Below are 11739 nucleotides of genomic sequence, written 5' to 3'. Positions count from 1 at the left end.
CCATGCCCTTTTATGCCTATTTCTCAATTAAGACTCACACATCCCTATAGAGTTTAGAATTCCCATTGTACAAGCTGAAGTGACTGAGGCGCCTAGAGAAGAGATTACCCAACGTCACACTGGTCACTGATTACAGAACAGAAAAAGTCAATTGGAAGCTCCAGGGATCACTCCCCTCCAGGTGGCAGGGGGACTTCAGTGGCCTACCCAGGATTGGGGAATTACTGGAAGTCTCAGGAATCAAATCCTGTCCAAAGGGTTAATATTCTACCAGTTTCCTGTGTTGTGAAAACTTGCTTGGGGAAATCAATGTATCCAAGAGAGAAACCCAGAAATGAAACATTGTTCTATCATGATAAAAATGTACAAAATTCCCCAGAGTGTTTACCATCTGTCCTCCCACTCCCCCTTCACCGCCCTAAATACACAAAGTAATCATTTATGTGAACCACCCAGCCAGGGTTGCATTTGATCAAACAAATCATGGATCAATAAGCATTTATGGAGAATGAATTTGGGGCTACTCCAGGCACTGGGCATTTTGCCTGCTCTAGCTCACGTCATCTCCCAACGCACCATGAGACATATTATTAATCCCATTTTACTGGAAAGAAAATTAAGGCTCAAAGGGGTAAAGCAATTTGCCTAAGGTCACCCAGGCAGTAAGGAGCAGAGTGTGCTGGCTATCTGCTCCTCAAGCCCCACTGTGCTGCCCCCCTCCTGAGATGTCCCTGAGTTTGGCAAGGATCTCATTTCCCAGGTTTTCCAGGACCAGGGTTCTGGGAATGTGACCCTTTGCAGCTGCAGCCTCCGGGGTCCGGGTACTGGGGGCTGGGCTGGAGGTTGAGCAAACAGAACAGCAGGAAGGGCAGCTCCGTTTCACTAGTCCCCTCCCTCTGTCCCTCCCTCCCAGTTTCCTCCCCTCCCTCCCAGTTTCCTCCCCTCTCTCTCTTTCTTAAGCCTCAGAGCTCACACCTCAGGGAAGGAGCTCAGAGCCCAGCTAGCCAGGTCCTCAGCTAGAGGTCCTGCCATGGCGCCCCCAGGACCCCTTCTGATGCTGGTCCTGCTGGCTCCGGTTGTTCTGGCCGACCAAGGTGCAGGGGGTATGGTGGTGGCACTGCTGGCCACCTGAAACAAGATGGGGTGGGCCGGGGGGGGGTCCAGGCTTAGTCATACTGGTTGGCATCCTCTCCCCACAGAGTCCTGCAAGGGCCGCTGCACTGAGGGCTTCAACGCTGAGAGGAAATGTCAGTGCGACGATCTCTGCTCGTACTACCAGAGCTGCTGTACCGACTACGACACTGAGTGCAAGCCTCAAGGTGTGTTTAGAACCATGGCGGGTGGGCCTGGGGTTCCCTCTGCAGCTGGAGGCTCATGACCCTCCACCCCCACCCCACCTGCAGTAACCCGTGGAGATGTATTCACTCTGCCTGAGGACGAGTACGGCAATTATGACTACACTGGAGAGACCAAAAACGCCAGCATCCAGGCACAGTCAGTGAACGCTTCTGGGAGCTCCTCCACAAGCCCTGATCTGCAGGCCCAGCCTGAAGGGAATTCTGAGCAGAGTCCCATTCAGAACCCAGAGGGAATGTCCCCTCAGCCTACACAGTGGGGGCCCCCAGTATCCACAGCCTCTCTTCAGGGGCTCTCTGGGCCCCTGGCAGATGACGAGCTGTGCAGTGGGAAGCCCTTTGATGCCTTCACCGACATCAAGAATGGTTCCATCTTTGCTTTCCGAGGTGACTATGGGGATGGGTCTCGCGGGTGGGGGTCTGTCCCAGGAGCATCCCCTCCCTCACACAGCCCCCCACCCCCACCCCAGGGCGGTACTTCTATGAGCTGGATGAAAATGGAGTGAGGCCTGGGGACCCCAAGCTCATTCAAGACGTCTGGGGCATAGAGGGCCCCATTGATGCCGCCTTCACCCGCATCAACTGTCAGGGGAAGACCTACCTCTTCCAGGTGCCAGTAATGGGGCTGTGGGCCAGGGTAGAGGGCTTCCAGGGAGGGGCTGAGAGTTGTTGTGACCAGGGTGAGATCTAGGGCCCTGTGGGTGCCTGGTTGGGGCTCCATGCGGACAGGGCAGTCAAGGGTCCAGGTCCTGGAAAACAAACCTGGAATTGGGCACAGCTGCCTCTGGGGCGGGGCAGGGAGATGGTGTCTGCCCGGCTGCTGCTTCCTCAACCCTCTTCCCCTTCCCCATCGTTTAGGGTAGTCAGTACTGGCGCTTTAACGATGGTGTCCTGGACCCCAACTATCCTCGCAACATCTCTGAAGGCTTCAAGGGCATCCCAGACAACGTGGATGCAGCCTTTGCCCTCCCTGCCCACAGCTACCATGGCCGGGAGCAGGTCTACTTCTTCAAGGGTACTTGGGGGCTGGGTGGGACAATGGCCAAGGAGGGGAGCTGCCTCGGTTTCCCTCTGCACTTTACCAGGGACAGGCCTCAGGCTGTGCCCACCCCCAAGGTTGGGAGTTTCTAACAGCGTCTGGGCTCTCCAGCCTGGCTTATGCTCACCCCTGCTGATGCCAGCTGCCCTGCTCCCCAGGGAAACAGTACTGGGAGTACCAGTTCCACGAGCAGCCCAGCCAGGTGGACTGTGAAGACAGCTCCCCATCGGTCGTGTTTGAGCACTTTGTCCTGCTGCAGCGGGACAGCTGGGAGAATATCTTCGAGCTTCTCTTCTGGAGCAGATCTTCTGGTACAGAGAGAGAACCAGTCATGCCTCCCCCTCCAGAGGGCTGGGGGCCCCTGGATGGGGGGAGGGCTGGCTGGCCCACGGGGGTTGTGATTGTGGAACTTTCGATCAAGAGCTGTTTGCTCAGCCCAGACTTTGCTTTTGTTGACCTTTTGGGGATGGCTTGGCTCAGCCTGGACCCCACACCTTGGACTTTGCCTAGCAAGGCACAGACAGCAGTGGGAGGGGCCTGTGGAGAGAGGATTGGGGAGGCCTCAGGGGGTGGGGTAGAGACACCCAGGGGTAATGCTGAGGGAGCACAGGGGAAAGAGCATTGAACAGGGAGTCAGAGATCCTGGGGCTGGGCTCTGCCACTGTCTTGCTGTGTGTCCTTGGGCAAGGCACATCTCTGGACACCACATGGCCTTTAAAGGCCCTGCTGGAGGGGGCAGAGCCCAGGTCCCCAGGGCCCCGTACTAGCCCCTTTCCTGCCACAGGTGGTACCAGACCGCCTCACCTCATCAGCCAAGACTGGCCCGGTGTGCCGAAACAGGTGGACGCAGCCATGGCTGGCCGCATGTACATCTCGGGCCTGCCCACCCTCTCCTCCTGGGCCCAGAAGCACAAGACTAGGCGCCGCAGCCGCAAGCGCTACCGTTCCCACCGGGGCCGCAGCCGCAGCCGCAGCCAGACCCCCAGCAGGCCATCCCGCTCCCTCTGGCTGTCCTGGTTCTCCAATGAGGAGAGCGGGCTGGGAGACAGTACTGACACCCCTGGGATGGACTGGCTTGTGCCTGCCTCCTGCGAACCCATCCAGAGCGTCTATTTCTTCTCAGAAGGTGGGATCCCCTACCACCCCTGCGGTGGGCTAGCCTGGGTCTTCCCTGCTGCCCTGGTCTCCATAGACTGAACACAGTTCACGGGCAATGGCCCCAGAAAGCCAGGCCAGAGGCCCTCACGGGCATCATGGATGTTTAACTCCCCTTCCAGGAGAGACCTGGGGCTTCTTTCTTGGGGCAGGACTGGGCAGGACCAGGTTGGGTCCCGCTCACCCTTCCTGCCCTCTCTTCCAGACAAGTACTACCGAGTGAACCTCCGCACACGGCAAGTGGACACTGTGGACCCTCCCTACCCACGCTCCATCGCCCAGTACTGGCTCAAGTGCCCAACCCCTGGTCTCAAGTAGGAGCTGGAGCCCACACAGCTGGGCCCTCCATAGCGCCCTCTTCCAACCCTCTCCCCCACCCCAATAAAGGTTCCTTGGTCGTGAGTTTAAGACTATTGTCCTGACTGGGGAGGACAGGCAGGAGGCAGGGATCTTCCTGGGTACAGGAGGGGAAGCTGGGCATCAGGATGGGGTGGGGAGAGGACTGGGAAGGGACTCACTGTACCCCACCCATGTGGGGCCCAGGCCAGCTCCATGAACCACGAAAGCAGTGGGCCAGGGAGGACCTCATGAGAGCCAGCCTTCCTCCTGTGCTAAGCATCCTGACACTCCGACCAGCTGCTAAGGAGGAACTTGATGACAGGGGTTACCCAGCTGCCCCTCTTGGACCTGGGCTTGCTTTGCCCCTTGGAGTTGACTAGGGTCTTGGAGGAGAGAGAAGGGACAGAAGGTGGTGGGGTTCTGGCTTGGCCTTTCTGCCCACCCTTAGCCTGAAATCCTGCTTAGCTCAGATGGCCCAGCCTCAGGGACTGGGCACTGCATTGCCCCCCCCCCCCCCCCCCCCCCGCCTCCCAGGGCGCACCTTTCTTTGAGGTCTATCTTGTGTTTGGGGAGGGAGGCAGTGAAGTTAGGAGAGATGTCAGGGCAGAAACCGAAGTTTAATTGTACCCCCTTCTCTTAGAAAAGTGGCCCAGGGGACTCCCAAGGAAGAGAATACTGTGTAAACAAATACCTTTCCTCAAACCCCTCAGTGGCACCTGTGGAGCCTCCTGAGCGCTCTCAAGGGGCCAGAGAGAAAAGGTTAGCTGCAGGCAACAGACTAAAGCAGACTCGAGAGCTATCTGGTGGTGACAGCTGTTCCAGCCCCGCTGAGGGCAGGGTGGTCCAGCTCATCTGCTTCCCACCCCGCCAACACTCTCCCTGCCTGTCCAGCCCCACTAGCCCAGTCCTTTGTCAGGGTCTGGACACTAACTTCTCTGAAAGCAGCTCAGACCAGAGCACCTAGGGCTCCAGAGGGCAGCTGCAGCACCCAGAGAATTGGAGAGATGGATCTCTTAAGTTTCCTGGAAAGAACTCTGGGAGGATTTTTATGATGCACAGAATTTGGACACAGGGTGCCAGAGTTTGAAGTTTGAAGGATTCGGGGATTAGCATCCTTTGTGAAGTCCTGGAGGGGCAGAGGCCACAAAGGTTTTGCCCCAACCACTCCTCCGTAAGGCCCATCTCTGCCTCTGGTCTCCCATTCTTCCCCAGGGCTTCTCTGCCCTCTTTAAACTGAAATCTGAATCTCTCCCTCTGGAGGTGAGGCCAGCCATGCTGAGCTGGATAATACCCCAAACGGAGGGGTCTGGTGGTGGCAGCGCCCTGACATGGCCTTCTGGCTCCTCACCCTCCTGCAACTCCAAGGCCAGCCCCATGGCTGCAGCCCAGCAGGTGCTCTGATGAGGGAGGATGTGGGGAAGGATGCAATGAGGGAAGGTTAAAGAGAGGCAAAGGGTAGGGGATTCAGAGTTTATTGAGGGCTTTGAGAGTCGGTGGAGACAAGAGGCTCTTGCAGAGTCTTTGGCTTGACTCCCACCTCGGCCCCCAAGTCATGCCCACAGGCTGGGTTCTCACCAGAGGAAGTGGACCACCTGCAGCAGGGGGCAGCTGGTGGAGCTGGAGCAAGTGTTTGCAACATGGCCCTACCCCAACATCAACACCCTTGAGCACCTGGCCCAGGTGACCCATCTCCCTGAGGCCAAGATGAAGGTGAGCTGCTGTGACTCTTTCTCAGGTCAGTAGTGCCCTACACAGCCAGCTCTTGGCTTGACCCACAGCCCCTTCTCTCTGAGTATCCTGCCTTGAGGTTCTGCTTTTTCTGTGCCTGGAGGGAGGAGTGCTGGAGCCAGAATAGAACCGCTCTTCTTCCCTACCAGGTGTGGTTCCAGAACTGCAGAGCCAAGAGAATCAAGAACAGAAAGCCAGACTGCTTAAGCCCCAGGCTTGAGCCTCCCGAGATCTCCTGTTCTTTTCCGGACAATCTCCAGCAGCCCCGGGATACCCGAAGGCTGGTGCATAGAGCCTCCACCCTCTAACAGCACACCTCAGCACACTTAGGCAGGTTGGCACTGCTCCTGTCCAGTTCTTGGTCTGGGTCTGGGTCTGGGGCAATTCCAGGTGGAGGCAAAATCTTCAGCCCCAGCGGGACCAGCTGGGGCTTTTAGGATCCATCCTTCTTCGGAGTTAGCTATTCCCCACACCACACTGGGCAGCCTGTCTGATCTCATCTATGTCCCAGTCATTGTCTCCAGCCTGAGTCACTCCTAATCTAGTTCCACAATTTGCAAGACCCCTCTTTTGGCTCGTGCAGCCAACCTTCCCCTCTTGGCCTGAAATCATATGGATCCCCTGCCTGCTCCTTTTACACAGAGCAATTCTCCTGAGGGAAGGAAGTTTAGCTCAAGAAGCCCTCCCTTCCACTGGCCTCCAGGCCAGCTTAGACGGTGCAGTGGCTGGGGTTCGACTCCTGCTACCCAGCAGTCTGTCCCTCCTGGGACACCTTCAGAGTGATGAGGTTGGGGACTGTTATCCACCTCTCCTGCCAGGACTCATCCACAATTCTTCTCACTCCATCTGACACCTCCTTCCTCTGAAAGAGAGTGGGCAGTCGCTCCTTTCCTGAGAGTCCTTCAAGCCATTATCTGACCTAGCCTGCTGGTTACCAGCCCTTTCATGGTTCAGGTTCCCTCTCCTGACCTCTTAACTACCTGGATGGATCTGAAGTGGGAATGATACTAAAATAATAAAATTTTATTATTACTTATATTATAAAAATGAATTTATAATTATAAATTTATTAACACTGTCATCTGTAATACCAACTAATTTCCAAATAAAATCCAAATTCCATACCTTAATCTAAATTTTGTGCTGGAAATGAATGGGATGTGGCCATTTGCTTTCAAAATTTATCTCTATCACTTAATCCCTAAATAGGTGTTGAGCAGACTTCTGCTGGGGCTTAGTGCCATAGCCACTTGGTAGGCTCAGAGCTTTAGCTGACAGTCCCTGGGGAGGAGGGGCTCTGTATGGCCCCCTGCTCTCAATCCCACTGGTTCCAGGACACTCTAGTTATCTCCACTTCTGGAGCTACTCTGCATTAGACAGAAAACCAGGGGGATTACAATCAATTTGCATTGAACTCAAATCCTGGCTCAGCTACTAATTTTGGCAAGTCTCTGAAATTATATGGGGATGATAATACTGTTCTCTCCATTTTGGGAATCAGAAGAGATAATGTAGCATGAAATAATGTATGAAATTCTTCATATGGTGTGAAGCACATTAAGGGGTTCAATAAATGCTAGCTCCCTCTCACCATTTAGGAGACCACAATAAACTGGGAAGGCACCAAACTTCTTATTATTCTGATCTCTTGCCAAGCACTTTCCTTTCTCCCTGCGAGCTCTGTGCCCAGTGTATTGGAGAAAGCATAGTATGATGAGGAACAGGAAGTAGCTAAGAGAAAACAGGCCTCCCATTTTTCTGATGAGCACTACAGGACAGAAAAGCCCTTGCAAATGGAAACCACCTTACACAGTAGGCCATTTCTTTCTCACTAAAAAATTAGGTCTTTTTTCTCTTTATGCTCAGAGGCTAACCCAGTGTCTGGCACATAAAGAAGCCCTCAATAAACATTCAATGCTACATGTGCCTGTTGGCCTACGGGCAGTACAGAGCTACAGCCCCAAGTCCTGCCCACAAAAGGATAAGGGAGGGGTGCACGGGTAGCTCAGTGGTAGAATTCTTGCCTGCCATGTGGGAGACTCAGGTTCAATTGCTGGCCCATGAACTGCAAAACAAACCCTAAGTTTTCTCAACAAAGTGAACCCTGGTGGAACAGAAGGGCCCAAAGCCTCCCTGGCTCTCATGTAGAATATTGCCTTCAGGGGCTCAGACTCATACCTAGAAGAAACTGGTAAACACTGCAGAGATAACATGTACTGAGACAATGAATGCATAATCATAAGAACAGAAGAGTGCTCTGGAGGGAAAAAAAAGATGACAGAACTCATACAGTGCACAAATTCATATACAGTGAACAAAAACAGTCTGTCATTAGGAAACGAATAAACAATTCTCAGAACCATGGAAATCTTTGCGTTTTTGTGTTATTTGTCATAGGATATGAAATAAGAATTCACAGACTATAATAAATATTTACTGGGTAAGTAACTAATACCAATATTCATTTAAGTGCTTTACACAGTCTTATGATCACACCACTGATCTAAGGTTTTAGGAGTTGAACATTACAAAGGGACTTCAGGACAACCTATGAGTTCTGGGCTCCATTTATCAAATGAAAGATCACAAGTTGCCCATTTGATGTGCCCCAGTCTCAGCTTTTTCTTCTGGAAAAGGGCCTAATAACGTTTCCTTTTCAAACCTCCAGGATTCTTGTGAAGAGCAAAGGCAATCATGTAAAATAACTGGCCAACTGTGAACGTTTACATATTTTTTGCACTCAAGCCAAACATGTTTAAGAACCCACATGAAACCTCCTGCATTAGGCTAATGTGTGACAAAATGTGTAATTATATATATGTATAGTCATATTCACATTGTTATATATATAGTTAAATGTGCAAATAGTCCCTGTCTACAAAGAAATAATGCCCCCCTTTCCTGATTGAGACAATTCACAGTAACCACACTCCTTCCATAAACAATATGCAATTAAAAGTTGACATAGTGTTTTGCCATCTGGATTGTTTTTCTCTTTGGAGTCAGAGAAAAGGGCAGGAAAGTGAGAAGTTGAAGGGTTAGTGAGTGATAGAGACAAGCAGATGTATACAGAAACTCAGAAGAGGGTTTGCAGAAGGAAGAAGATGAAGATTGAAACTAAGTTCCAACATGGCAGCTGCCTTGTTTCCAGTTCCACCATCTGTACCAATCCCTTTCTCTTGTCTGATGTCATCTTATCAATTCCTCTTCTAGTACAAACTGGAGAAAGGGGATCCGTACTGTTCTCTTGGGGGCTTCTGACCTAAATTACAGGGCTGCCTCAAAGCATGTGGACAAAGAATGACAACTGATGTATGCACTTGGGCAAGTTCTAGATAGTATGCTACTTCTGGAAAGGCCTGGATTCCATTTACTCCCAGTAGAAATACCTCAGCCCCAACAGTGCTCAGGAAGGACTGGAGGAGGTAGATGGGGTACCAGATTCAGGAGAAGGTACAAACAGACCAGTTCTTCAGTTTAAAGATGTACTGCCTGAGTATCTTCCACTGCTCCCTCTGGAAGAGGTTGGCCTGGTCTGGATCTCTGACTAACTGGAGCTGAGTACAAAGAGTCCGAAGGGTTGACTGAGAGTTACTGATTAGAATCTGGGAGGCTGGAACCCCCCAAACCTTCTCCAGACTTGATGACGAAGCACAAGTTACAGCTCTCCCAACTCGCCTTCCATTGCTTGCACCATGACATATAGCTCAGCCAGACCCACCACAGAGGCGACGATTAAGGCAGCCAGCACCCGCTGTGGGGGAGGAAGAACAGGGTTAGGGGATGCATCCCCCAACATTGCCAACAAGGATAGAGAACCCTAATTTAGCCAAAATGTTGGGGGGCAAAGAGGATCTGGCTTCTCTTGGGGTTACTTCCATAACTGCTAGAAAATTCAAGTGCTCCTTGTTTATTGCATAAATATTCATACAATACCCAATCTTTGCAAGGCACTTTGACATATGCCTTCCCTTTCCCACCAAGACACCCTGCCTTGCCCAGTGCCTACTCACCGAAGCCATTTCTGTGAAGATATACTGGCTTCCAAGGTATGTGCAGATGAAGGCAGCTACCACCGTAACAATGAAGTTGAAGATGGTGATGACCAGAGCCTTCACTGACCTCACTTTAGGAGAGGACCAGAGAAGAAACTTTTAGGTCAGCATCCTCCAGAAGCCCCTTTAATCTCATGGCTACCTCCCCCATCAACTGGGTTCCCTTCAAACAGCAAGCCTGAATAGCTCAGGCTTAAACTTGCAGCACTGGGGTGGGGAGGAATGCCATTACCCATTCCAGGGAGAAACTTTCAAAGCCTGATTTCCTGGTACCTTACCTTGCTTGCCCAAGTCACTGAGCATCCTGTCATGCCTTGAATCCTGGGAAAAAGAAAAAGCAGTTGATTTAAAGTGGAAGTAGCTCAGAAGCAACCTAGAGTACCCACTGTAATTCTGGGCTCAGCCCTCTCTGTTACCTAATACATTACCTTTCCCTTCTCCACGAATTCTTTTATCTAGAACAAGTTTGCCTCTTGTCTGGACTACAGATCGAGCATTTCAGGGAAAGGACATAGGCTCCCAGTACCCACCTACTTATCTCCTGCCGCAGGAGCATGCAAGAGAAGAGTGGGAAGCTCTATCAGAAGAAAGGTTCCAAGGTTCATTCCACCTCTGTAAGAATCTATCATCATTTACATCCCGAGTGTCAGTGGATGAGTTGAGGATTATATTTTGTATGCACATGGTACACAGTTCCTATGGCGCCTGAACAGCATACAAACCAAATCTCCACATTGTTTTTTTTCTCAGTACCTTTTTGTGGTACTGAGATGTTCAGTACAGGTCCCTGCTTTCAGTGTTACTTGATCTATGGTATTGAAGAGCAGGCTTTTACCTGGCAGGTGACATTACGGGTGATCCGTTTATATTCCTCATTGGCCAGCTGTATCTTAATCTTCTCCAGCCGGGCAACTAACTCTGGATTCTAAGGCAGAAAAATCAAATGAGAAGAAATATATTTCCAGCTTGCTAGAAAGTATGCCACAATTATTAGCGCCAAGAGACAAAGCACTAACAAGGAGAGACCCTTGTGTAGCTCTGCCTCCACTACCTTGGAAACTGTTTTCTCTGGCTCAGTTTTCCAATCTGTCAACTAGGGACCATAATATTTGATTCCCTCACCCCAGCGCCCAAGGATTTAACAGGCAAGTTTTTAAGCTCAAGAGTTGATTAATAAATTTAAGATATCATGAATAAGCCCAATTAATACCCACTCTCTCAAATACATCCCTTACATACCCGGGGAGGCTTCACAACCTCTGGGAGATAGATATCACTGCCTTCCAGGAGCTCATGAAGGTATAATGTGGAGTCTGGGAAGAAAAAGTTTTCATGAATACAGTGATTATAGAGCTGAGGTTGAGGGGTCAAGATCAGAAAAGGATCTAGCCCTCCTATTCTTCCTATCAAAATAAAACGCAAATCAACAACAAAACAGTAACAGAGAACGAGGGGGTAACTGACCATTCTTGCTTTTAAGATAAAAAAAATAAAACTAGATTTCCATACAGGACAACTCACTATGCTAAGTTGGTTCCTAATGTGATCCAAAAGGAAGAAACTGAACGAGAAAATGAAGAGAAGACTCTCAAAAGAGTAGAAACTGCACAAGTCAATTTTGTCACAGACGAGAAATTCCCAGGGGGTGTTGTGAAGGGAGTGGGTGGCCCTAAGGTTTACGTAGTGACTCTTGGGCTGGCTAAATGATTCTTCCTGGGGAGGAGAGTGATGGAAAACGACTTCAGGAAGGAACAGATTCTGGAAACAAGGAGGCAAATCCGGACTGGGAGTTGGGGCTCACTCCTTTCTCTCAGGTGCTGGTGCAGATTCCGGATCAGACGGAAGGGAACCAGGCGTCCGGGGCGACTGCGGCTTTCACCGCCCATGTGTTTCTTTCCCACAGCGGCTTCAAGCTCTGCCCGCAGCTTCTGGGGCAGCTGCTCCGGCTCCAGCTCCCCGCCAGGGCCCAAAGCGCGAACCAGCCGCTCGCCAGCCAGCAAAGAAGACGCCATGTTTAATCTACTTTACGGTCAGGTGACTCCGTGTCGTCATTTCCTCCCTCCTTGAG

General features: G+C 51.3%; 2 protein-coding genes across 2 annotated transcripts; one reads left to right on the top strand and one right to left on the bottom strand.

The window, feature by feature from the left end:
- Positions 1-951: 951 nt before the first annotated feature.
- VTN (vitronectin) lies at positions 952-3957 on the top strand. The gene is made up of 8 exons (XM_077165293.1): positions 952-1094; positions 1200-1319; positions 1404-1742; positions 1826-1965; positions 2214-2370; positions 2553-2705; positions 3179-3520; positions 3755-3957. Exons 1-8 carry the CDS (start codon positions 1031-1033, stop codon positions 3865-3867), a joined length of 1428 nt encoding a protein of 475 aa, XP_077021408.1. The 5' UTR covers positions 952-1030; the 3' UTR covers positions 3868-3957.
- Positions 3958-7984: 4027 nt separating this feature from the next.
- On the bottom strand, positions 7985-11719 carry VMA12 (vacuolar ATPase assembly factor VMA12). The gene is made up of 6 exons (XM_077165292.1): positions 11473-11719; positions 10911-10984; positions 10507-10596; positions 9950-9992; positions 9630-9742; positions 7985-9370 (listed from the first exon to the last, which is right to left on the bottom strand). Exons 1-6 carry the CDS (start codon positions 11681-11683, stop codon positions 9275-9277), a joined length of 627 nt encoding a protein of 208 aa, XP_077021407.1. The 5' UTR covers positions 11684-11719; the 3' UTR covers positions 7985-9274.
- Positions 11720-11739: the final 20 nt, after the last annotated feature.

Source organism: Tamandua tetradactyla, chromosome 6 (assembly GCF_023851605.1).
Source record: "Tamandua tetradactyla isolate mTamTet1 chromosome 6, mTamTet1.pri, whole genome shotgun sequence".
Classification (NCBI taxonomy): Eukaryota; Metazoa; Chordata; class Mammalia; order Pilosa; family Myrmecophagidae; genus Tamandua; species Tamandua tetradactyla.
Note: the sequence above shows the minus strand (reverse complement) of the source record. Positions and strands in the feature narration are given on the sequence as shown.